Source organism: Chiloscyllium plagiosum, unplaced genomic scaffold, assembly GCF_037043375.1.
Source record: "Chiloscyllium plagiosum isolate Xiang-an unplaced genomic scaffold, Cpla_swu_hap1 HiC_scaffold_19, whole genome shotgun sequence".
NCBI lineage: Eukaryota > Metazoa > Chordata > Chondrichthyes > Orectolobiformes > Hemiscylliidae > Chiloscyllium > Chiloscyllium plagiosum.
The window spans coordinates 26,036,349-26,063,973 of NW_028270157.1; the positions used below are offsets into that span (position 1 = coordinate 26,036,349).

Here is a 27,625-nt window from a genome sequence, read left to right on the forward strand (position 1 = left end):
GGATTTTGACCCAAATACAGTAAAGAGACAGTGATTTAGTTCCAAATCAGGATGGCATGTGGCTTGTAGGTGAACTTGCAGATGATGATTTCCATGAATCTGCTGCTTTTGTCCTTGTAGATGATAGAGGTCACAGGTTTGAACGCTGCAGTTGAAGGAGGCTTGGTGAGTTCCTCATTATCATCAACATTATTTCAGGAGTGTACATGGAAGGAAGGGTTAACCGACTGGCTATGAGTTCAGAGCATTGTTATGTGGCAATTGGACAGGTGCATTACTTGTTAATTACATTGATACTCTCAATTGCAATGATACTGCTGCATTGACTAAAACTGTTTGAATTGAAATAGAATAGACAAGAGCAGCAAAACTGATTGTAGCTAAAACAATGGAAGACAATTTGATAATATGCTCCCCAAACAACAATTGATCGTACAACCACCAAACACAAGAGGATTGTGTATTTTAAAAACAGTGTTTTGAAAAAATGTTCTTTATAGAAATCCCTGAAAGTGTTGTAAAGGGGATCACTCAAGAAGAGAAAGATGAAAGATAAATATTAACAGGAGATCACAAGAAAGACAGAAGATGGATAGTACCCTGGAAGGAAGACAGACGACTGAATATTTTTGGCTAAGTCCGAGTTGCATCCAGCTGTTTGGAGGCTTTGTTGCTGTGAAGCCTTGTAGGTTTTCTCGCCCTACCTTACTGAATCCACCTTATTAGTTGCCTACCCCAACCCAATAGCATCTCTCAGATCTGATTTCTGTCCCACCGTTCCCAGAACAACTCGCTATTCAGTGGATACCTCACATTTCAACAGCAATGCTTGCACTTGCACCATCTTTAAAAGTCTATTGTGCACCAGCTGCCCACACTGTTCCTGACATTTGTCCTAACATGGCAGACGGGGAAATCGATGCCTATTTAATGGGCAGGGATCTGGAGATCCTTCTTGTGGTGCCACTGCAGAACCTCCTCATCCTCCAGAACCAGCAGTGCGTCCATAACATCACAACAACCCAGACTCATCTGAGGTGCCACCAAGATTAAAGCACTCTCAGCCAGATCTATGTCCCCCTCCACTCTACTTAACCAATACTGCGGGGTTTAAATCAGAATGGTGCTGGAAAAGCACAGCAGGTCAGGCAACATCCGAGAAGCAGCAAAATTGATGTTTCAGGCAAAAGCCCTTCAACATTCCTGATGAAGGGCTTTTGCCCGAAACGTCGATATTCCAGCTCCTCGGCTGCTGCCTGACCTGCTGTGCTTTTCCAGCACACTCTAATCTAAACTCTGGTTTCCAGCATCTGCAGTCCTCACTTTTGCCTAGTTGATCTTAACCAATAATGCTCAAAGATCAGCCTTGATTAAGATCAGCCTTGACTAACATAATCATCTTGCAATAACAACCTGAGAAGCAATTCTATGATCTAATGCAACTTGTTATATCTAAGATTTTCAATACACGTCTTGGATTTAATTGGTTTGTGTCAATTGTAATTCAAAGTCTGCAAACTTAAGAAAGGAGTAACATTACATATATACATATAGGACTTTTCATTACTGCTGATGATACTTCCTTACTAAGTTTCTCTTTCATTCTTCTCCATTACTTTCTGGACGTGTTAACTCCTTGTTGTTCCACAGATATAGACCACCCTCAAAATGTTTCACTTACATAAACATTATTTTAATGTGAATCTTGAAGATTTACTTCATTATATTACTTGACTGTTGCACATGACATTCTCACTCAATTCCATACTTGTGTCATGTGCACACATTCAAACCAGGGGCTTGCTGCCAAGTCATCAGGAGTAAACATTGGGGCCAAATTTCCTTCCCTAATTGTAACATTCCCAGTACTGTTGTAACTATAATCTAGTAATTCAGCACTAATGCAGCACGGGAGCTGGGAATTTTCTGATCTGCAAAATATAGCAATATATTGTTTTATCAGGGAAACAATTCATACATTTCAAAGATTAAGGTTCAAATCTGTTTGGTTTAGCTGCCACCCTTCAATAACTCAAGACAACATACATTGCCAGGTCCAAGAAGAGAACTCAGAAGCATACAACCATAGATGATTGAAGTAAGCTCAAAACCCCCTATTCAACCCGATAGCCTGGGTGACATTACAGTTTTGCAATTAAGACCATAAGGCGAGAAGAAGTAGGAGCAGAAGTAGACCAATTGGCCCATCAGGTTTGCTGTACCTTTCAATGAAATCTGATAAATCCTCAACTTCACTTTCCTGCCTATTCTTCATAACTGAGGTCCTAATGAAGGGCTTTTGCCCGAAACGTCGATTTTACTGCTCCTCGGATGCTGCCTGAACTACTGTGCTTTTCCAGCACCACTAATCCAGAATCTGGTTTCCAGCATCTGCAGTCATAGTTTTTACCTATTCTTCATAACCATTGATTCCCTTGCTGATTAAAATTATCTATCCCAACCTTGATTGTAGATAATGATCTAGCCTCTACAGCCTTTTGTTGTAAAGAATTAGTACCCTCTGAGAGAAGAAATTCCTCCCCACCTCTGTCTTAAATGGGCATCCCCATACTCGGAGGTTATGCTCTCTGGTCCTAGGCTTTCCCAAGGGCAAACAACCACGCCACATCCACCCTATCAAGCTCTTTAAGAATCTCATATGTTTCAAGAATAAATTATTATGATTTGGTAGAATGCTATTAATATAAAAGAAACAATAACAAGTTTATCTCCAAAGGTTAAACAATGTAGCTGTTTTAATAAACTCTGTGCTCATCTCTCTGAAATGCTGTTGTGTCTCTGATAAGACAGCCTTTTGATGTGCTGCTGAGCATTTCCATCAAGCTGTCAATCACATGGAATCCAGTTATTCATAATGTTAATGTTTCCTAAGGGCTTAAATCAATTCCCAAACTTGAGTTAGATCATAATATCATTCAACGCAGAAGGAAACAATGCATGCCACATCTGAGCTAGATTTTAAAGTACAGCTATTCAATTAATCCCAATACAGAGTTCTTATATGTTCTATCTCACAGCCTTATATTTTTTTCCCTTCGACTAGGCCCTTTTGAGAGATATCACTGAATGTGCTTCTACTACTGAGTATTGTATGCCAGACCTATACGGTATTTAACTATCTACTTCTCATTTCCCTGTTCCTTGCACTTTGTTACTGCTCCTTTAGCAATCATACACCAGTCTTCTCAAACTTCCACTTCCAGCAACTCACAATCACAAAATCATTACAGTGCAGGAGGAAGCCAATCAGCCCCTCATGCCTATACCAGCTGTTCAAGCAAGAATCATTAGCTCGTGTCAATCTCCTGCGTTTTCCCCTTATTCTTCCATACTATTTCTATCCAAGTAATTATCCAATGTGGTCTTGAATGCCTTAATTGAATCTGCCTCCACCACACTTCCAGGAACTTATTCCTTACCCTAACTACTTGCTGAGTGAAAGAGCTTTTGTGCCTCATCATCTTTGCTTCTTTTGTACATCACTTTCAAATCTCCATTATTACACTTCTTGCCTTCAAACGTTCCCTTTGTTGCCTGCAGTTTTGTTCATCTGTTCAGTATTCATTTCATTCTCTGGTACATTGTAAATTATCGAAGAAAGTTTTACATTCATGAGATGTTTACTCATGAATGATGTGAGTAACTGTTGCAATAATTGTCACTCAATGTGTTAAAGTTGTCTTCATGCTGTTAATTAAAATTAAAGTGGGTTTATGCCTACACCTAATTCCCAGGTTATCATTTTTAAACTCAAATGGTTCCTTGACTAAGGCTATGACTTGGAGGTGCTAGTGTTGGACTGGGGTGGACAAAGTTTAAAAAAATCACACACCATGTTATAGTCCAACAAATTTATTTGGAAGCACTAACTTTCAAAGCACATCTCCTTCATCAGATGGTTGTGATGAAGGAGTAGCACTCTGAAAGCTAGTGCTTCTAAATAAACCTGTAGGACTATAACCTGGGTGTTGTGTGATTTTGAACTTTGACTAAAGCTAATAACTGACCTCAGAAAGTTTATTTATAGAGGCCATTTATTTGTAGGAGAACTGTGAGGCCTAGGGACAAAGGAATGGATTAATGAACAGAAGGAAGACAGTTAGCACCTCAAGACTGTTCCATTAGGTAATGAGTGGTTTGAGTTTTCACTCCATTTATCCATCTTGGTCCCACGACCCAGAATATATTTGATTAATAAAAATCAATCAATCTTATCTGTGAAATTTTCAATTGATTAAGCCTTACCAGGAGGAGAGAGAGTTCCAGAGAGTTTCATGATTCCTCATGTGAAGAAGTGCTTTCTGATACCATGCCTGAATTATTTAGCTCTAATTTCAATGCTACTCCCCCTTGTTCCTTATAATACTACACTTGGTAATTAGATTCGAAAAGTAGTTTTCAAATTTCATATCAGAAGAGAACGTTTCCATCAATTCTATCAATTCCTCCAATCACTTTAAAATCCTAAAATAGATTACACTGAAAAGAGGCAATTCTGTAATAACTCCGAAAAGCCAACAGTGTTAAGGGGTTACAAAAACAGAAATTGCTGGTAAAACTCAGTAGGTCTGACAGAAACTTGGAGATAAAGCAGGAATAACATTTTGAGTCCAGTGACCTTTCTTTAGAACATAGTTGTCATTGTTAATTAACAAACAAAAACATAATTCAAAGGTAACCTGAGAGTAAAATACCATATCTGTATGGTTCAGGAATCTGAAAAGAAAGCTAAATATTTAACTGTTAGTGCCAATTTACAAACTCCATGAAGGAAAATTCTGTAGACATGATTATAAATCTACAGGGCATTTTTAACAAATCAAAAATATTCCTTTAGCATGACCTGTTTTCTTATTAAATAAATAATCAAATAATGAGTTCCACCCATTTTTAATTTAGAACTGTAAGTGAAGAATGGATCTTTGCAAACTCTGATGTTCAGTGGTAGCATGTTATTGTGATACAATTCCATTACTCTTATCATTTTGAGCAAATCTAATTATTTCCTACACTTTCCCTGAGCACTGCTGTGTGGTGATATATGATAGTACTTAGACTGAAAGTGACAGTGTGAATGAAATTCATACATCCACAGTGTTGCTCTAAGATGCATAAAAAAATTATAAAGTGTCAGCTATACATTCTTTCCTGGTTGATGAACTTCTTTATTTTTTATGTATATCACAATAGATTCTCCTCATCCATCTGCCAGAAGCTTCTTTATTGTAGGTCATCCTCCAATTGCAAATGAGTGGCAATGAAATTATTTGTAAGTTTCACCTTTAACTAGGTGGTTTCCATTACACTTATAAATTTATAAAAATATGTAGTCATTAATTTAACATTAATTTGAATATTTATTATGTGACAAAGAATTTTGTAAAAACAATTACTTCATTTTTCTTGCACATTACCATACTGTAGATATAAAATTTGGAAAATTATTTTCAAAATGAATGTCTAATTGCCATACCAAATATGTATTAAAATTGGGGAATTATAGAGTCAACTATAGATTTCCTAATATTACTAGGATAACTGATTCGGGCTAAAATAATCAGTTCAGAAAATATTTTCAATATCAGCATTTTCTCTCCTTTTGTTAAAGTTGAAATCAGAATAAAGTGTTTTGGTCAGTAGGTGGATAAGCCTAAAGATTGTTAATAAAGATATCCCTCATTAAACAGTTACGAAAGCACAGGACACTTTGGATATTAATTTCATGCTGTGTCTCAAAAAGGTTATGCCTTATTCACAGCTAACCCAGCTCTAAATTTGTTTTAAATTGTGGTACCATTATCTGGCAGCTGCCTACCACCTACAATATGAAATCACATTATCTCCTACAGGCATGAGGTGTGTGATATAAAATGATGATCCAGAAATCCTTCACTCCACACGTATGTTCTGAGAAGTATACTGTAATAACTAGATACTTTTTTTTACATTTCAAATTAAGAAGGAGTTTATGAATTGCAGCTAGTTATTGAGATAAAGGACGTTGTTTTTGAACATGCAAACATACAAATTAGGAGCAGAAATAGATCACTTGGTGTCATGAGTCTGCTCTGCCATTCAATACAATCATGGATGATCTATTGATGTTTTGAATTCCACATTGCCTTCTGCTCCCAATAACTTTTGATTCCTGTCTCTAACAAGAATATTTATCTCTGCCTTAAAATTATTAAAGGACTCCAGTTCCACCACCTTCTGAAGGAAAGAGTTCCAAAGTTGCACAACCCTCTAACTGAAATGATTTCTCCTCAACTCTGTCCTAAAAAGCAATTGCTAATTTTAAAGTAATGTATCCTAGTTCTGGACTCACCCACAAGTGGAAACATCCTTTCCATATCCATGTTGACAAGATCTTGTCAAGTTCAGACTCTTACATATTTCATTATATATTTCTCTCTTCTAAACTACAATGTAAGCAATCCCATTCTGCTCAGCCATTCAACGTAAGAAAATCCACCCTTTCCATGCATTGATCTAGTAAACCTCCTCTGAATTGCCTCCAACGTATGTATATCCTTCCTTAAATAAAGACACCATAAATGCACAGGTTTAAGATATGGCCTCATCAGTGCCTTATATAATTGATATGTTCAATTTCTCTCATAATAAAGTTTGGAATTCCATTTTCCTTTTTTATTGCTTGCTATTGTAATTTTCTTTCTTTGCCTGTATTGGAAAGCAATTTGACTTTTCAAATTGAAGTTAAAGTAGCAATTTTGATGTTACTGAAGTTGAAGTAGCAATTTTGTTTTCCATATCTTTTGTAACTGAATATCATTATCTTTCTACTCGATAGTAAATTAACCATCAGTCAGCTCCCACTGGGGTCACAATGAAGATTCTATCCATCAAGAGATACAGTGGGCAAGACAAGTCCAAAAAAGTGCAGAGAACAGCAGTAACTTTTAAACATGACCTTCCTTAACCTCACAAATGCCTTCAATCGGCAACCAAATGAGATAATGGAGCATTGTCCTCAAACTTGGCTGTACACAGAAATTTGTCACCATACACTAAATGCTGCATAAGAACATGCAAGCTGTGAACCTCACCAATAGATGCACTACACGTCCAATATGTATGCAATCTGGGGTCAAGCTAGTCTTTGAACCAATGCTCTTCTCCGTCTTCTTTGCTACTATACTCCACTCTACCCATGAGGCTTCAACACAGGACAAGCAAGATTCTGCCTCCAGTCCAGAATCAAAATTACCCCAACCTCTGTCATCAAATTGCAGATGTACACATTCAGAGGTCAAGTTCCAAACCATTATTGAATTATTCACAGAAGTATATGTGAGAATGGGACTTGAGCTAAATATCTGAAAGACAAAATTCCTCTACCGGCCTACTCCACTTAGGCAGCACTGTCTATGACTATCAAGACCCACGTTGTGCAGCGAGACAATATAGATCAATTCTGAGGCCTGAGGAGTCTCCTTTCAGTGAGGGCAGAAACCAACAATGAAATTCAACATGGCCTTCAATATGCCACAGCAGCGCTAGGCTGTTTAAGGCACAAATATTTGATAGCGGACATCTCAAATTTAGCAAAATGCTCACGGTCTACCACATATAGTGTTACCTTCCCTCCTGTATGCATTAGAGACATTGACAATATCCAGCACACGTCACAAATATCTTGAAACACATCACCAATTATGGCTTAACAAAATTATGCACATTCACTGGTAGCTAAAGCACTCCATATCAGTACCCTCTCACAGGCCAACATCCCCAGCATCAAAGCACTAGCTACAGTAAAACAGTTGTGTTGGGCAGGCCACATCACCCATACACTTGATACAAGGCTTCTAAAACCAGCTGAAGAAGAGCTTATGCCCGAAACGTCGATTCTCCTGCTCCTCGGAAAGTCTCCAGCATCTGCAGTCCTCACTTTCTCCTTCTAAAACCAACTGTTTACTCTGTGCTCCATGATGGCAAGGGTGGGAGAAAAATATTCTTCAAGGACATCCTGAAAGCGTACTTAAGAAAATGCAATATCCCTGACCGAAAGGAATCTCTTGCCCAAGAACACACAAATGGGGGAAAAAGCATCTGCAGAGGTGTCAAAATGTAAACAGAGGAAAGTGTGTGTGAAAATGTAAGCATTTCCAACAACAAATTCAGCATTTGACTGTTTAGTCACTTCATGATTCACAATTCTCATTGAAAGATCACCCTTGCTCTTGAGAAACTGCCTAAGAAGGAAAAGCTAATTAATAATACTCTGAAAATGTTGGCACGACCTTTGGTGATTGATTATGATGCATGGCAACAAGTTGTCAATGCCCAGAGGGAAGAGGTCACTGTAGGTTTGAGGTCCCACCCTTAGTTACATTGGGTGAGTGAACAGTGAGAGACCAAATGCAATTTTTCATGCATCTCGCCAGTTTAAGGTAAGGTAATTGTGAGAGACAGGTCATGACAGCAGAGAGAAGGTTTCTCAGCATCAGCAACTCAGATTATTTTTATGGTTCTGTATGTGAAGTAAACAGGAAACCTGAATTTCCTGACACTGTCTCAATTGCTTGGTTTCAACACATTTAGATAAAAATTGTAGCTTCAGTGCAAATGGCTTCACTTATTCCACGTGGGTTTCACAAAACTTGCCTCAATCTGCGTTCAAGTTTAGGTCCATGTTTCTTCCTTTTTAAAAACCATTTTAGTCCATGAAAGCTCTTCTGTATAACAATTAGATGATGGAAGTTAAAATTATATTGTCCATACTTACCACTGTCTTTTCAACATTTTTCCAGAAAAATAAATCATGGCAGGTTAGAAAGTGTTCTTGATAATATTAATGGACAAACAATTCATTTATTCACATTACGTTCTAATGTTTGTTACTGATTTGGTCACACTATTAAACTTTAAATTAATGCAATAAAACATTCGCAGAAGACACACAGACACATAAAATAGATTTATAAAGTATTCATTTGCCAATATTGCCAATGATAAGTTTAAAAGGAGTTAGGAAATCTCACTGTCCTAACTAGTTTCTGAACCAAAGATTGACAGATGCAATAAAATGACAATTGTGCATGTCACGAGCATGCGGATTACCTGACAAATCAGGTCAAGTTGTAGGTGAGCTGCAATACAAAGTCACAATCTGTCAATACAGTCACATTCAAAATGGTCAGTCTGCTTTTCTGGCATGACCAGCTTTAATTAATGAATTGTTTTAATAATTCTACGTTGTTGATTGTGACAGATTACCAACAGCAATTCTACTTCCAGAAATGTCAAATGCAGTTAAATTAAAGGAAAACTTGGAGGCTCTAAATGACTTCTGTTTAATGCAAAGAGCACTAGTAGTTACAGATCAATGTGGAATGATTGTTAGTCTTTTGTTCCTAATCCATAAAATCTTGTTGCTTGCTGTTGACTAAAACTAGATGTAAATTTAAGAACTATAAGCTACTTGCTTTAAGAGTACAGGATAATTAATAACAGATTCTGTAAAATCATTGTGATGAACCTACTAATGTAAACCCTCCTTGTGCTGACATGGCTAATTTCCCACTTCATCTCATTCAATATTGTCATCACGATGACATGGCCATTTTGAGTATTAAAAAGAAGCTGCAGATAGCTGCTTTAAAGCTGCAAGCAATTGTTCTGAGTGTAAATGAGAAATCACTTTGAAACCAGTTTGAAACCATCTAAGTGACCTGATAGAAATTAATTTGTGCTGGGAATTGGAACAGAAAAAACTGAAGATGAAATTTTATTTCAGCTATAGCACAATGCAGGGGTTGGTGGATAAGGTTCCTGTTATATGCATTATGCAAATTTCCTTCTCTTTAAAGTCAACGTAAAGGAAACTTGTGTGCTATATGACATGTGGTCAAACCACTGTTATGAGTTTTGTGCCCCATCAAAGACCTCCCAATCCACTGCTGTGAAATAAATCTAAAAACATGAGTTACTGTCATTCCTGTGAAATGATCTGGAATGGTCATCACTACAACTATGACAGTCATTCAGGAGTCATATAATAATTTGCATTAATCCAAATAATTGAAAACTCATGCCTTGAGTTCATCTCTTGCTAGTACGAAGACATATTTTAAAGCATGCTTGTGGTCTGTTGGTCAACATGGAAACTAGTAAGTGTTAAACGGATTCCTTTCAATAATTCAAGAAAGTGAATACTCCCAGCTACACCGAGGGAACAACAAGTAGCCAAGGTCCTATACATAGCATTCCTTCCTGGCCAGCTATAGTGTAATAGGTCATAGGCTAGAAAGCATGCAGCAAGTAACTCACTCCCTGACTCCCCAAAGCCTGTCCGCAAGGCACAAGTCAGAAATGTGAGGAAGTACTCCCCACTTTTCTGGATGACCATAATACGTAAGTAATTCAGCCCATTGTGTCTGTTCTGCAATTTAATGAGATCATGATTGGTCTGATAATACTCAACTTCACTTTCACCAAAATTGCTAAGATGGTACTTTCTAAACCTACAACCACAACCATTTAGAAGCAACAGATACTTGAGTGCAAGTTCCCTTCCAAGCCACATACTATTCTGACTTGGAAATTTATCAGTATTCTTTCAGTGTCAAAATCCTGGAATTCTTTCCATAATGTTGTGGATGTACATACACCTAATGGACTGTAGTGGCTCAATTAGGCAGCTCACCATGATCTTCTCAAGGCCAACTTGAGATAGGCAATAAATGTTGTCACAGCTAACAGTGCTCATATTCCATGAATGAATAAAATAAATTCAGACATGCAAAGTGGGCAATAGAACTCCATGTTGCTAAACATTGCTGCTAATGATATAACTACAGCCCCTAAAAAAAATTAACAACCAATTTGAATTACCTACAAAACCTTAGAATATGATAAAGAGTTGTAACTGTGCATCTGTCACATTCCTTGCACTAATAATCCAGTTCAATACAGGTATAGTTTGACTTCACTCAGCATGGAAAGTGAGAAAACATCAGACGCGTAATATATTGGAAAGTTATGCTGTTACAAGGAAAACACTGAAGGTATTTGGAGGACTCTTTATTGTAAATATAAAACAAAGCTGACTGATGGCTGAAATAACTGTAAACCTGTCTACATGTTGCTGAGGAGCAGGTGTGGCTGCAAAAGCAAACAGGGAACAAAATGTGTTTCCAGCTTATCACTTGCTGACAGGAGCTATTATCAGACAACTAGAGCATAGAAATGCCATCTGGTTACCATATTTTGCCCCCCCCACCTTCCCCCACACCCCCTTCCTTTCTAGAAAATAATAAAAATTCAAATCATACATTAAAGCTGCTTTCTCACTCCCTTGAAGAAAGCATTGTTAACATGCTTCTTATTAAATGCTGCATAAGCCTTTGTCTCAGACCCATAAAGGCTGCACAGTGTTTGAGAACCAGCAAAATTCAAATTGACAATGCATCTCCATTTTAGGCATGTGAGCCTTTTCATTGAGTTCACAGCCTTTCATCTGAATGTTTGATTAGTCTAAGCTGTTGAAAAACAGTGATACTGTCATTTGTAATTTTATTTTCAAAAATAAGCTGACCAATTTCAGCGGTGTTTTCTTTTCTTACAAAACCCAAACGCTAATGCAGAACTGTTGATTTTGTTGTGCTGGTCAAATTGCTGTTAGATTAATAGTTCTTGTCTTCAATCCATCTGGTTTAGCTTGTGCTATTGAAACAATATAGATCAATAATATTTCTCGAACTGTGTGCCTTGCAAACAATGCTTGTAGTGATTAACTGCAATTTTAGTTTCAATAGATGTATGATCACAAATTCTTAAAATATTTCACGATGAGGATATTTCAGTCAAAAAGGTTGCTACCATTCCTTTTAAAGTCATGCATGTGTTCCCTGGCTTCCAAAGGGCACCCTTGCCTGCCCTTTTTTTTAAATGTTTAGACCTTTGCATTTCTGCCATGTGTTTACAAAATGTTTGGCATGGTCAGCTGTGCCCTTTGGCAACTACATTTCCTGCCTTCACTAAAATACTCAAAAAAAAAGAGCTGGACGAAAACACTATTTGCAAAGATACCTAAATTACTCTTTCCTTGGTTTGACAGATGGACACGTGCAGCTGGTTTGATTAATGGAGACTTTCGTAGACCTCTGCAGTCTACTCCATTAGTACACCAGGCCACATTGGATTAACACATCCTATCGTCTCCAGCTGCAACACTGTAGGATTTTTCTTTCAGCCAATAATTCAGATATCCTGTCATCAATATAAATTTGGCATAAACGTATTTGACTGTGGATACACGATGCACCGGGTATGCTGGATCAACTTCTAATAATGTAACAGCTGACTTCCGCTGAGAGTTGTGGCTCAGTTGGTTGACACTAAGTCCAAAGGTGTGGGTTCAAGCCCCACTGTAGGACCTCTGCCCAAAAGTCACTGCTGACAATCTAGTGCTATACTACAGAAAATAATAAGAGTATTAATAGTACAAGATTTCAACTTCCCCCAGTATAAACAAAAGTATGAAAGGCTTAGGAGGAGCAGAATTCTTAAAATGAGTCCAGGAGACTTTTTAAAGCCAATATGTAAAGAGAGGTACAGGACCTAATCTTAAAGAACAATGTCCGGCAAGTGGTAGATGTGGATGTAGGGGAGCATTTTGTTGATTGTGATCATAATTTATTAAGGTTCAAAGTAATTATAGATAAGGACAAAGGTAGACCAGGAAGAAAGGTTCTGAACCGGGAGAAGGTTGATGTTGACAAAATATGAGAGATCTAGGCAAAGTGAACTGGGAGCAGCTACTTGCATGTGAATTCACATCAGAGCAGTGGGAGACATTCAAAAGGTCATAGTGAGAATACAGGGTCAGCATGTTCCCATAAAGGTGAAGGGTGTGGTCAACAAACCCAGAGAACTCTAGCTGTCAAGGGATATACAAGATTGGATTAGGAATAAACATAGGAGGTTGCTTATGAAAGAAATTAGGAGAACAAACAGAGGACATGAAAAAACACTGACAGGTAACATTAAGACAAATGCAATGGTGTTTTATAAATATGTTAGAAGTAAATTAATAACAAAGAAATGACTAGGTTCCATTAGAGACCAAAGTGGCAATCTGTGAATGGAGCCAGATGACATAGCTAAGGCTTTAAATGAATCTTCTGCATCTGTATTCATTGTTGAGAAGAACATTGTAGATTTAGCAGTCAGGGAGGAGGTGGGCTGTGTTATACTTGGACAAATTAGCATTGAGAGGGAGGAAGTATTCATAGTTTTGGTATGCTTGAAAGTGAATCCCTTGGCCCAGATGAGATGCATCCCGAGATAGTATGAAAAGCAAGAGAGGAAATTGTGGGCCGCTGACATTTATTTTTAAATTCTCTCTGACCACGAAGGCTACCAGAGGACTGGAGGACAGCAAACGTGATACATTATTTAAGAAGTGTGATAGGGAAAACCAGGAAACTACAGATCAATAAGTCTAACATCTGTGGTAGAGAAAGTATTGGAAACATTTCTGAGGGACACATAACCTCTACTTAGAGAGACAAGGATAAATCAAGGATAGTCAGCATGGCTTTGTAAGGGAGAGATCATGTCTAATAAATTTGAATTTTTTGAGAAGGTGACTAGTTGTGTTTGTAGTTGATACCGTCTACATGTACTTCAGTAAAGGTTTTGTCAAAGTCTTGCATGGCCGACCGGTTAAGAAGCTAAGAGCCAATCGGATCCAGGGCAATTTAGCAAAATCAGATCCAAAATTGACTAAGTGCCATGAAGCAAAGGATGATTGCTGAAGGAAGTTTTATGATTTAGAAGCATGTGTCCAGTGGCATATCACAGGGTTTGGTGCTGAAGCCTTTGCTGTTTGTTGTGTATATTAATGACTTAGATGCAAATATAGGAGGTATGATCAGTAAATTCTCATATGACACGAAGACTAGTGATGTGATAAATAGCAAAGACTAAAGCCTTAGACTCCAGGGTGATGTAGATGGGGAGCTCAGATGGGCTGAACTGTAGCAAATGGAATTAATCCTGCAGGATATGAGGCAAGGAGTGCACACTGAATGGTGGGATCCTCAAAAGTAAAGAGGATTAGAGAAACTTTAATGGACATGTCCAAAAACACTTGAGGACAATAGGACAAGTAGATATGATGGTTAAGAAGGAATATGGAATTTTTGCCTTTATTAGTGATGGCATTCAATACCTGAGCATGGAGATTATGATGGAGTTGTATATAACATTTGTTAGGCCACAGCTGGAGTAATGTGTACAGTTCCGGTCACCATACCATAGGAAGGATGTGATTGCATGAGCAAAGGTGCAGAAGTGGTTCACCAGGATCTAGTGTGGGCTGAAGTGATTCAACTATGAAACAAGGCTAAATAGCATAGAAGGTTGAGGGGGTGACCTGATTATGGTGTACAGAGTTCTGAAGGGTATAGACAGAGGAAATAAGGCTAACCTTTTGCCTTTAGTACAGGGGTCAAAAACCAGGGGACTCAATTTTAAAGTAAAGAACAGGAAGTCTAGGGGGACATTTTGGGAGAAAAAATCACTCAGAGGGTTGTGGTCATCCCGAACTCACTGATTAAAGCGGTGGTAGAAGTGGGAACCTTCAATTTAAAATTATTCAGATGAACACTTGAAACGGCAATAGCATATAAGGCTATAGGCCAAATGCTAGAATATGGGATTAGAATAGTTGGTTGATTAATGATCCACATGGATATGATGGCCAAAGTGTCTCTTTCAATGTTATGGCTCTATGAAAGATACACTGTTGGACATGTAGTATTTTCCCAAATGATCACTCCTGCTACCTTTTTGTGTTTGCCACCTTTACATGTCTATGGTGTTGGTAAGAGCTCTTTGAGGTTGTTTGCTGGTACCAATCCTCCTTTGACTTTGCTTTGTCTTAGGTCTATCTAGTGACTGGTGATAGAGAAACTGTGCTGTAAGGTCTGTTCCCCATGACACGTATCGAGACAAAAAGTGACTGCACGTGGAGGACCATTAACCCGGTGAAAGACACTCTTTGATCTGCCCAAAACATGTTGGTTTTCCAGAGCAAGGAGTTAACCCCAACTGAATGTTGCAGACTGGAATGTTCCAAGGTCCAAGACTCCTTGTTGAGGGATGCACTAAAGCTTGGGGCCAAGGCACAGTGGGGAAAGACCACTACCTGAGGTCTTTCTGCCAAAGTTAAATGGAGATGTAGCAGTTTCAGGGCAATCCCCAGTTTTAAAAGGAAAGACAGAAAGCAAATGGCCTGTTGTGAAAAACTGGTCAATCTGGCATCTGTGCAGACAGGAATTCCCAGCAGACCTGCCAGAATAAGGACACACCTTCTTCTAGGGACAGATCCTCAGAGGTATGAAACAACAGGACCAACAAAATGGCACCCGCCAGTCATCGTATCAAGGGACAGGCATAGAAATGGTAATGAACCCCAAAACTGGGAACAATGGAGCCTTATCTAGTTAATGGGATAACGATTTACTCTAATCTGAAAATAGTTTGGGAAGTTATCAAAATTTCAGTTAAGTAAATTTGGGACAGTATCGACCCTTTTGTTTCCACAAAAGATGAGATGAATCCGGCCCCAGCAATCACCGGAGATGCTTTGTGAAACGGAATTACCTGAGGGGCGGAGCCGGCAGGGTCTTTGGAATCGCACGGGTAAAGGGGGCAGCAGGGCCAACTATCGGGGCTCTTTTACCTTTCACTCTCCTTGCTCTGAGCACGCCAATCCTTTGGAGCTGAAGACATCGACCGTCTCAACCTTCAGCAGTAAAAAAAAATCAGCAGTCTGCAACAACACCCAAGGCAGAGGCGGAGACCCACTGGACAAGCAACAAGTCCCTCTGAGACTGTAAGAGCCCTTTTCAGACCCGGGACACTCGTACCCTGGAGCAGTTGGTAAGGAATGGAGGGAGGGTAGTTGTGTAATTCTTGAAGTATAAGTACCTTGTAAATTGTGTAAGGTTAAAGATTTACGTTGTGTCGGCTCCAGTTTTCTTTCCAGAATAGAGCATAAGTTTCATCAAAGTATTGTATGGATTGGGCAAGTTGATTTTTTTTTATTTGTAATAAAGTTCACTGGTAATTTTCAACTCATGTTTGAGTCCGTCTGTGCTCCTTCTGCATACACCAATTCTGGCTGAGTTCACAACAGATCCCAGAAAATAATTCCAGTGTCAAGGACCGAAGGGTGATCCGGGCGATTCAAGGGGGATTTCTGACCAGGATAAGCAGTTTGATCTCTCTCTTTCTCTCTCTTGGGGGTACTGCCTGAGTGGGTAGGTACCAGATGGCCGTTGTCCTACCAACAAGAGAGGGAATCGCTCAGACATTGGAGGCAGTTGTGATTACTGTTTGGAGATAAGTTCCAACTCGCTGGTCAGGCTAAAAACAGTGAGTTCGGTTCAGCGCTCTCTCTCCAGCGGAGTTGCCCTCGTGTAGCATTCCTGGTCTTTTATGTTTCAGAGCCTCCTGGAGAGAGACCACCACAGTAATTGGCGAACCCCAGACACCGGCCTGAGTGCGGAGTAAAGGAAAGAGGCCCCTTCCACAGAAGTCTGTTCAGTTTTCCGACACTCTCTGTACCTTAAATACATGTAAATATAGCCTTGTGCAATTAAGAAATGCCTTAATGTTGTTTGTTGGGTAGAGTCAATCTCGAATGTTTGTTTGTTCCTTCATATGCTACTGTACAGAGCCAAAGTGCTTCAGTAACTTGCATACAAAGATTTTTCTAATGAATAATGTATATTTTGAAATTAAAAAGATAAAGGTTACACCACTGTACAGTATGTACAGAAGAAGCACTGTTCAAAGGCAACACAAGTGTTTATTGCAGGATAGCAATAACTACAATTACATTTAATCAGGCATAATCACTGAAAAAATTGAAAAGGCTGATGTGTTTTTCTTCAGAATACAGCAGGTTGAAGGGAGATTTTATTGAGGAATTTAAATTATGAACAACCTAGATAAAATACATAGAATGGGCTTATTTCGCTAGTGCTGAAAATGTGTTGCTGGAAAAGCGCAGCAGGTCAGGCAGCATCCAAGGAGCAGGAGAATCAACGTTTCGGGCATGAGCCCTTCTTCAGGAAGTGGACAGGTCAGTAATGCAGGGCATGGATTACTTTTCCCAAACTTTAAAGAATTGGCAGAAGGCTTCAAGTGGAGTCACAGAAAATTATTTGCATCCAGAGGGTTATAAGGATCTAAAACTTCCCACATGTAAGGGTCATGAGTGAGAAAGCATCGGTTGCATTTGAAATATATTTGGACATCCTCAAGAAATGCTACAACCACCAAGAAAATAGACTAGCAGATGAAAAGTGTCATTAGACCAGATAGCAGGTTGAACTTTTGCCACAGAACCATAAATGGGAGCCAGATCAATTTGGCATCAGAAATTCACCTGCAGTGAGAAGCTGATTATAATCCAGCTCTTTACAGGGGTATCCCCTTAATAGATTTGGAGACATTTTCCTGTTCACTTATGGGGATTGGAGGGGGAAACAGGCAAATCGATTGAAGTGTGGGATCCACTTAATCTCTGTGCCAGTCATTACTCTGGCTGCTGGAGGTCCGAAGGGAGAAATCTTTCATTGTGTCAATGCTTCCCACTGTATTTGACAGTAATGCAACATGACAAGAGAACTGAACTTCGCCTAATTATTGGTGTGCCTACATACTTACATTTTGTGATTTATGTACCAGGTCACCCAGATCCCTCTGCATCTCGGAGCTCTGCAGAGCCCTCTACACATTAAGATATTATGTTTCTTTGTTATTCTTCCTGCCAAAAATGAACAATTCAATATTTTCACATATTATACTCCATTTGCCAGATATTTGCTCATGCACATAACCTATAATTTTCCTTTCTAACTGTCCTTAAGCCCTCTTTATAAATTACTTTCCTAGATGTCTTTGTGTCATCAGAAAATTTAGTAGCCACATCACTCAAGGCATTTATATAAATTGTTAAAATTTGACAGCCCAGTACTAATTCCTGTGCCATTCTGCTTGTTACAGCTTGTAAAACAGAAAATGAGTTTGTTAAGTCTACTGTCTGTTTCTTGTTCACTAGTTAATCCTTTCTCCATTGCAAAATGGTGTCCCCTACACAACCTGCTTCTATTTTCCGAATAACCTTGATGAGATTAGATTACTTACAGTGTGGAAACAGGACCATCCGCCCAACAAGTCCACACCGACCTTCCAAAGAGCAACCCACCCAGACCCATTCTCCTACATTTACTCATTCACCTAACATTACGGCCAATTTAGCATGACCAATTCACCTAACCTGCACATTTTTGGACTGCGGCAGGAAACTGGAGCACCCAAAGGAAACCTATGCAGACACGGGGAGAATGTGCAAACTCCACACAGACAGTTGCCTGAGGCAGGTATTGAACCCGGGTCTCTGGTGCTGTGAGGCAGCAATGCTAACCACTGTGCCAGGTGGCACTCTATCAAATGCCGTCTGGAAATCTAAGTGCAGTGCATCCATCAATTCCCCTTTATCCACAGCATGTTACTTCCTTTAGATTGAGCAAATATAACTTCGTTTTACAAAGCCACGTTGACATTGCTTGATTACCTTGAATACATTTAAGTGCCCTCCTGGCAAAATAGTGGCAGATGGAGTTCAATGTAAGTAAGTGTGATGTTCTCCATTTTAGACTAAAAAAAAGATAGATCAGGTACTCTCTAGATGGTGTGAAGTTAAATACAGTGAATGTCTAAAAGGATTTGGGGGCTCAGGTGTATAAGTCTTTAAAATGTCAAGAATGAGTGCAGAAAATAATCAAGAAAGCTAATGGAAAGTTGGCATTTATATCTAGAACTGAAAAATGTGTTGCTGGAAAAGCGCAGCAGGTCAGGCAGCATCATCGATGATTCTCCTGCTCCTTGGATACTGCCTGATCTGCTGCACTTTTCCAGCAACACATTTTTCAGCTCTGATCTCCAGCATCTGCAGTCCTCACTTTCTCCTTCTTTATATCTCGAAGACTGGAATACAAGGATGCAGAGGTCATACTGCAGTTATTCAAAACCCTGGTTAGACCCCACTTGGAGTACTGACAGCAGATCTGGGCACCACACCTTAAGAAGGATATGTTGTCTTTGGAGAGTGTACAATGCAGGTTTATAAGTATGATACTCAGGGATTAAATTATTAGGAGAAATCATACAACTTAGGCCTGTTTTCTCAAGAATTTAGAAGGTTAAGAGGTTACATGATTGAAATATTCAAGATATTAACAGGAAATGACGGTATAAATAAACTATTTCCATTGTTTGGGGATTCTAGAACTAGGGGCATAGTCGTAAAAATCAGGGCCAGACCATTCAGGAGGGATGATAGGAAGCAGTTCTTTGCAAAAAGGATGGTAAATGTTTCTCCTCCACAAAAGAACACTGAATCAGTTGTTAATTTTAAATCTGAGATAGATAAACATTTGTTAAGCAAAGGTATTAAGGGATATGAGTCAAAGGCAGGGATGTGGAGTTAGGCCACAGAACAGCCATGACCCCATTGAATGGTGGAATAGGCTCAAGAGGATGAATGGCCTACTCCTGTTCTTATTACTTCATTATTAATTATTTCTACTAACATTTTTCCTACGACAGATGTTAAGCCAATTGGCTTGTAGTTTCTGCTTTCTGAATGGCTCAATTTGTGTCTGTGTGTATGTGTGTGACAGTGGGGTGGGGAGGTATTGTTGTATGTATCCACATATTTCTAATACTTATCAATTGTTGCCTAACCTAAGCTTTTTAAGTTGTTGGTTTTAAATGAGAACATGGAGACTGCTAGCCACAGATATTCTAATTCCATAGGCTCTTGTTATTTGCATAACCTCCTTCTTGTGCCCATTATTCACCCCTCTACAGGTTATTCATTACAAGTTAAATCAAGTCAACATTCCCACTAATCTACATGGACATGATGCCACCCAAAAGGCAAAAGGATGCCAAGCCAACCTAGGTCTATGATGAGTTTGCAGTTGCTTGGCTATTTGTGGCCCGGGCCAATAAAAGAGCTGTGTACATCAACCAAACTTTAAAACAGACTGTCAACAATTCCTGCTAAAACCATCTAATGCTACAGACCAACAGACATGCAAGTCTTCCTTCTGTATGTGATTCAGCCACTCAATTAACAAACTTACTAATCTATCATAAAGACCACAGATTTCAATCACAATGAACATTACTGTCCTGATTCTGAAATCCATATTAGCTGTTATACTTAAACACAAATTTAAAAGAATTAAAATATACATTGAAGTACAAAACAAAATCATCTTTATCATTCTTCTACTGTGTCTGATGTTTTAGCTGAAGTTGATTCAGTTCATTTCTCTGCAATGCTTTTGTCATTTTAGTTGACTGATGCACCATGGTGACACAATGACATGCAAATACAAGTGTGGCTTACAAGCATTATTAACCATTTAGTTGAATTGTATGGAGTATTACAAACATGTATAAAAGACCAAAGTTTTAACTTTACTCCAGAACTTATAGGTTTTTGCTGTATGATCTCACCAATCATTCAAAACCAAAATATTAGGTGTATTTAAAACATTAGAAAATCACATTTATGCCCCTTGTTGGGATGGATCAAAATTTATAATTACTACTTAAAATGTGGATTTTAATAATCCATAATATCATCCATGGAAAAATGTGTCATCATGGGACTGCCTCTGTAATCCTGAATCCTAAATTGATGTCAGAGGATATGAGTTTGAAACCTACAGTGGCTGATGGTGAAGTTTGAACTCAACAAATTCCTGAAATTAAAAACAAGAACCCATTGTTGATTATTGTAAAATCTATCTGGTTCACTAATGACCTTTAGGGAAAGAGATCTGCTATCCATACCTGGTCTGGCCTACACATGACACCAGACCCACAGAAATATGGTTGAATCTTAAACGGCAATTAATTAGGGATAGACAATAAATACTGGCTCAGTCAGCAACACTCACATCCTATGAACAAATAAAAGAAAATATCTTGCTTTCTTGGACCTGATGTCCATATTAGAAGTCAAATACAGACACTTAAAAATGTCAAATGCTACCATTCAAACATTGCCTTGTCAGTCAAATAATTATACACTATAATTATGCTTGACGTTGCATGAACATATTGTATAAATATTATTCAAATGTAACTGAATATAGTACCTTGGGAGAGAAAATGTGACTTTATATCAAAGTTGTTAGTGTTTTTCCTCATCTCCATTGTTGAGTTATTTGATAAAGTTTGATTGTTATGTTTATTCAACAACTCCATCATTATTGTGTCATGCAAGTTCCAGGACAGTAAAGGACAGTAGACGAACATCATTTTTGTTTGTCTAGTATTTTCTATGTTCCTATGTTTTATACTTCTCCATTTGTATAAGTAGATTTAAATGCAAATGAACAAAGAAATTCCCAGGTTTGATTGCTAGCCTGTGCCCAATCATCTAACTCTAGTTTTCTCTCTAAATGGTACCAGACCTGCTGAGCTTTTCCAGAAATTTCTGTTTTTGGATCTAATTATAGTGATACCCTGGTGCAGGAGTTAAAATTGGTCCAAGTCATGACTGTGAACTTGGCCTGTGATGACCACCGAACCACATTATTAAGATTTGCATATATGTAGCAGTTATTGGAGCGGAGGAGCAGCAATTAGCAATGCACGTGTCATGATTTGCACCAACAAAGACAAAACACCATTGGCTGAAGGGAGGGAAGAAATTGGTGATAGTCAACATTGAATTTTCTAAGGCATGTTTTGAGAATCAGTTATCCGTTCCTATCTTGTGGCTAAAACGCAGAAATATTGCCTTAACCAAAGCTGTGTATAAATATTTATGGATAAAACAATGGCACTGCCAAATCCAACATAAGCCACTGTCAGCCAGTCAGTTCTACACTACCATATCAAATGCTGTGAAAACCATGAATCCTTTCTGTTTGCTATCACTTTTGTTCCTTTAAATTGAACAAGAATCAAGACTATATCAAAATGGATCATTGCATTTGCCGGGGTGGGGGGGAAGAATGTGGCTAATGATAAAGTACAAGGAGGGGCAATTTCCAGTTTAGTCCACTGTTCCATTTTAATGATGTATCTAAACTGCTATCAGCATAATACCAATCCTTGGTGTGGGTACTATCAACTTTGACACCAAGTGCATAAACGGGGCAGGATGCTCTCAAATGTGACTGCTAAAAACAAGAAAAGTGGAAGGAACTTTACATAATTGTTATCAGCATCTACATGGGAGCACAAGAAACACAGGAGAAATAATTTAATACATACTTCCTGTCAGCAAATCACAGGCAGCCCATACCTGGCTACTGATATGCACTGTCAGTGAGTAAGGCTTCCTGTTATTCACAGTTACCCTGTTCATTTTTGGTCACTAATTGTTGCATTATTCTGATGTGGCTTACCTTGTGAATCAATGAGATGAGTTGGTAAAATTTGAGCCTGCGATCTATAAATACATCATAGACAGCGGAAATAGCCAGGACAGTTACTCCTTGCTCCTTCCAGAGCATACTGCAGGCAGCACACATGAAGCTTCCAAATAACCAGGCCCAGCTCCTCAGAGAATGTCCCTTGCACCCACAGTGCCGAATGTAACACATTAAGGACAGGAGGAAAAAGAGCCCAGCTCCAACATCTGCTCGGCCTACAATTCCTGCCACTGCTTCAGTGTGAATAGGGTGTGCAGCAAACAGTAGTCCTGCAATAAAAGTCCAATAGCCATCGCCAAATAACACCCGCGAGAAGTTTGTAAAGAGACCAGTGACTGCACTGTGCAAAAGCACATTGACAAAATGATATCCCCAGGGATCCATACCACCAAAGGCACAGTTAAAACGGAAGGAAAGTGTACAAAGTGGGCGGTAGGACTTGTGGCTCCCACTGTGTGTAAGGAGGGTTCCCCAAAAGTCATTGTAAAAGATATTCGCCCAAGGTGTTTCTGGAAGTAGATCCTGGTTGGCTTTAATGGCTCGGCTGGAAGAAAACATAAAAATAAAATTAATGACTTTATACAAGACAGGTTTTTTGTTAATGCAGATGATAGAAATTTGATAACAACCACCTAATCACATTCCATGCTGCTTTATAGTGATCACCTAATACACCTTTTGGTCTCTAACTCACCGGTATGAGAATGTGATAATTTAGTTAAGGCTCCATAGCATTAAGCTTTCCCTTTCATTTGGATGAAATTGAGAACTCATGCAAATCTACTTAATCCTTATTACTCCAAGATTTTTAACTGCTTTTGTATTACAACATATTTCTCTTCTTAAAGATAAGGAAATGCTCTACATCTGAGCCCTGGTCAATGCTGTTTTTCTTGACAATATACTTAAGACTATTCATATGTAGAAATCATGAACACGTACATGCATCCGAGTTATTGTTTATTTTTTTCATACCTTGTGGGTTAAAATGAATGGGAATCGATTAGTGTACCATTATGATCAAGCATAGATATGTTTGGGGAAGTTTCATGAATAACAGAGGAGCTGATACTAAGATCTGTGTTTGTGTTACCTTCAAACTCAATTATTCCAATCCTTTCATCACTAGCCTTCTATTTTTCTCTCTCCATTATCATGAAATCTCCAAATTTTGTTATCAAGCCTATGCTCACTGATCCATGTTTTCTCCTCATCCACCGAAGCCTCAATCAATGCTACTCAAAGGTAGTTAGATATTTTCTAGTCAACCTATTCAGAGATAATATGATATACCTCTGGAGCAGTTGGGACTTAGACCCAGGCCACTTGGCTCAGAGGTAGAGACACTAACACTGCACCACAGGAGCACTCAATGGATTAGTATTCCATCACCTTAACTGCTGGGCCTCCTCGTCAAATTCAAATGTAAATACATATTTCCCAATCAACCAGATCAGAGATGTTATGACACCCTTCTGGAACAGGTGGACTCCTCGCACAGAGATAGGGATTTTACAGGAGTTCCTTCAAAAGTAGTTAAAATTAACAGAGAAAAATAAATTACCTGTAACCATAGCTTCCAATTTAAATCTATTGCTTCATTATTGTGTTAAATCAGTCTATACTTTTTTCATTAATATTACCATTTTAATTTCCCTTATTTTAAGCTATTACTTTTATGCTCTTTGCTCTCATTTTTAAATTATGTTTGTTTCTGAAAATTTCTTGCATTCACATTTTAATGTTTTATAGCAGGTTTAATGTAACATAATATCTCAATGGTCATATTAGAAATGGCACTGAACCAACACTAGGACATGTGCTGAAAACCAAAGTTAATCCTGTCCCCACATATAACTTACCTGCAATGCTCTAAGAGCCCAATGTTCCTCCAAACCTTTGCCCATTTGCCCCTCCTTCACAGCACAACAGGTGGCATACCTACAGTTGCACAGACCTTGAGCTCTAGATTTTCCCCAACAATTCTCTTTGCCTCTTCATTGCTCTTTCCTTATTAAAGACATTGCTTTTTGTACCTATTTTATTGTCTCCTTCTTTAGCTCAGTGCCCAATTTTTAAATGAAAGTTGGGATTTTGCTACATTAAATATACAATAAAAAGGCATTGAAAATGTGTTGCTGGAACAGCGCAGCAGGTCAGGCAGCATCCAGGGAACAGGAGAATCGACGTTTCGGGCATTAGCCCTTCTTCAGGTTCCTGAAGAAGGGCTTATGCCCGAAACGTTGATTCTCCTGTTCCCTGGATGCTGCCTGACCTGCTGCGCTGTTCCAGCAACACATTTTCAGCTCTGATCTCCAGCATCTGCAGACCTCACTTTCTCCTCTAAAAAGGCATTAAAATATGAGACCCAGAAAATTTCAAAAACTATTGCAAAAACTAAAAGAAGGAAATTAGAGCAAAGAATGTAAAAGTGATGGCTTAAAACAAGGTAAATTAAACTGAAATCAAAGTATGGCTCATTGAACAAAATAATGAACTGGTGGATTGTAAAGAGATTTAAATTGGAAGCTTAGACCACAGGCAATCCATTTTTCTCTGTTAATTTTAACTACATTTGAAAGGATTCCTGTGGAGCAGTGGTAATGCCCCGACTTCTGAGTCAGGAGACCCAGGTCCAGGTCCAGGTCCATCTGCTCCAACAGCCTGTAATAACATCTCTGATCAGGTTGATTAGAAAATATCTAACTGCATTTGAACATGACAAAGTGCTGGAGTGGTTAAGGTGATGGACTGCTAGACTATTGAGAGCTTTTGTAATGTAGCGGTAGTGACCCTCACAATGACCCAGGAATCCAAGGTTCAACTTCCACCTATTTCCGGGGGGGGGGGGGGGGGTGTAAAAGTATCTCCGAATGGGTTTATTAGAAAATATATAGCTACATCTGAGGGACTGAAGGTGTGCAATGGTAATGCCCAGTGCTGAGCTAATAGTTCCCTGGTTCAAGTCCTACCTACCCCTGAAGCATGTAACAATGTCTCTGAACAGGTTGATTAGAAATGTCTATGGGCTTTATAATTGAGTTATAGAGTACAATTGTTACATTTGAGAGTTTCTTGCAGTGCAAAGGTAGTGCCCTACACCAAAGCTAGGAAGTCCTTGCCAAGTCCCATCTGCTCTCAGGTACATTGTACCATCTCTGACCAAGCTGATTGAGCTACATTTCAGTAATTTAAAGGTGCAGTGATAATGTCTCTACCTTTGAGTTGGAGGCTCAGGCTCAAGTCCCACCTGCCCTGGAGGGGTGTAATGAAAATATTTAGCCATGTTTGAGTAGCATTGATAGATTAGCAATACTTTTTAAATGTTGCCAGATTAATATAAATATGATTTGCTACTTTTTTTCAGATTAGATTAGATTATGTACAGTGTGGAAACAGGCCCTTCGGCCCAACAAGTCCACACCGACCCGCCGAAGCACAACCCACCCAGACCCATTCCCCTACATTTACCCCTTTACCTAACACTACGGCCAATTTAGCGTGGCCAATTCGCCTAACCTGCACATTTTTGGACTGTGGGAGGAAACTGGAGCACCCAGAGGAAACCCACGCAGACACAGGGAGAATGTGCAAACTCCACACAGTCAGTTGCCTGACTTAAATCACACAAGAAAGTTTTGTGGACAATGGAAAGGAAATAGTAGGAGAATTCACAATGTGCGTCATATAAATTATTTCCTTTCAATGTGTGAAATAATAGATAACTTGTATTAGTTGACATGCAGTTCACAACAAGGTCCTTCAATCAGCAGTCAGATAAATGGCTAGAGTTTGGGTAGATTTTCATGTTGGCAGCCTTCTAGAGAGCAAGAGGAGTCTCATTTTGGTTGCTGGTGTTGAACTTTGAACACTGCAATTCTGGCCACTCAGTGGACTAAAGGTGTGACTTTAAGGATCAAGTTGTGGGGATGATGGTGAAACATAGAGAGGGCACAGGTAGGTTAGAGGCAAATAGGAGGTTTTGAGTGCTTGCAGTTGTTAATGATTCATTCTTAGGCTACTCAATGCTGGTGCAAACAATACAGTATCATTTACCTATTGGTTCCTCAAAATTCTGTTCGTGCTTTATTTACATCATAGACATGTCTAATCAAGATTTATAATAAGATGTAGTGCTGTAGCAATGTGTGATGACAGCCTGAAAATATTGTGCACAATTATAAGTTGGCAGCTATATATTACAGTGGCATTTTCTTCGACATATTAAAACACTTTGCAACCAGCATTGAAAAATAGGCTAATGTCTTGAAACATCTAATTTTCAATATTTCAATGTATATTTTCCCCAGTTAAGAAACCTAATTTTCATCCTTGCCATTTAAGGAGTGGACTAATTGCAGTGTGAATCATTCCTGAGAGGACGGGACAGCCAACTGCTTCCATCTTTCAAACTAGCTATATTTGTCGTCCAATTAATATTGCAACTAGGTTTTTAGAGTATAATGTGACTGGTGCTCTGATTACTTTCCTTCTCCCAAACTGGAAAGTACTTCAACATTGTACACTATTTTCTAAGGCAGTAATTACCATAGATGAACTAGAGATATATATCCATGGGTAAGGACATTTGAAATTAGTTTGTTTCCCTCACTTAAAAAGCTAGTTTTATTCAGGTCTTACATTTAGCATCAAGAACTGAGGAGGAAATGATAATAATATAAACTTAGATACGAAAAGGCACTTTGAAATAATAATTTTAAAAGCCTCAAAGCAGTTCCAAAAGCTTTCATGGTGTGAAATATAAATATCTCACATCTTTACAAGTAAGGCATATTTATTGCATTTAGAAAGGGGATATAGGGCACAGCAGACTTACGACTTAACAAATGCTCCAATAAATGACTATCAATTAAGTTATTTTTAAGTGTAATCTCTTTTCTAATGTTGAGAAATTCTAGCAGCCATTTCATATTTTTAATTTCATTAATGTTCTTTAGGGAATGAAAACTGCCACTCTTACCTGGTCAGACCTGTATGTGACTCCAGGACCACAAAAATGTGGCTGATTCTTAATTGACCATGGAAGTGTCTAGAAAGCCTTTCATTTGTTTCAACCGCTTAAAGGTCTCAAA

The 27,625-nt window shown here is 38.7% G+C and overlaps 1 protein-coding gene across 3 annotated transcripts in view; it reads right to left on the reverse strand.

Moving 5' to 3' along the window:
• The window catches only part of LOC122559738 (protein O-mannosyl-transferase TMTC2), a 181,199-nt gene that overhangs the window by 94,454 nt on the left and 59,120 nt on the right, over nt 1–27,625 (reverse strand). The window contains exons 1-2 of one of the 3 annotated variants that reach the window (XM_087997149.1): nt 22,506–22,552; nt 17,734–17,833 (exon numbers count right to left, since the gene is read on the reverse strand). In XM_087997149.1, coding sequence (XP_087853275.1) covers nt 17,734–17,775 — 42 coding nt within the window. In that variant the 5' untranslated portion in view covers nt 17,776–17,833; nt 22,506–22,552. Of the gene's footprint in view, nt 1–17,733; nt 17,834–22,505; nt 23,077–27,625 lie in introns of those variants that run through there. The other 2 variants (XM_043709687.2, XM_087997148.1) reach the window with 2 other exon arrangements.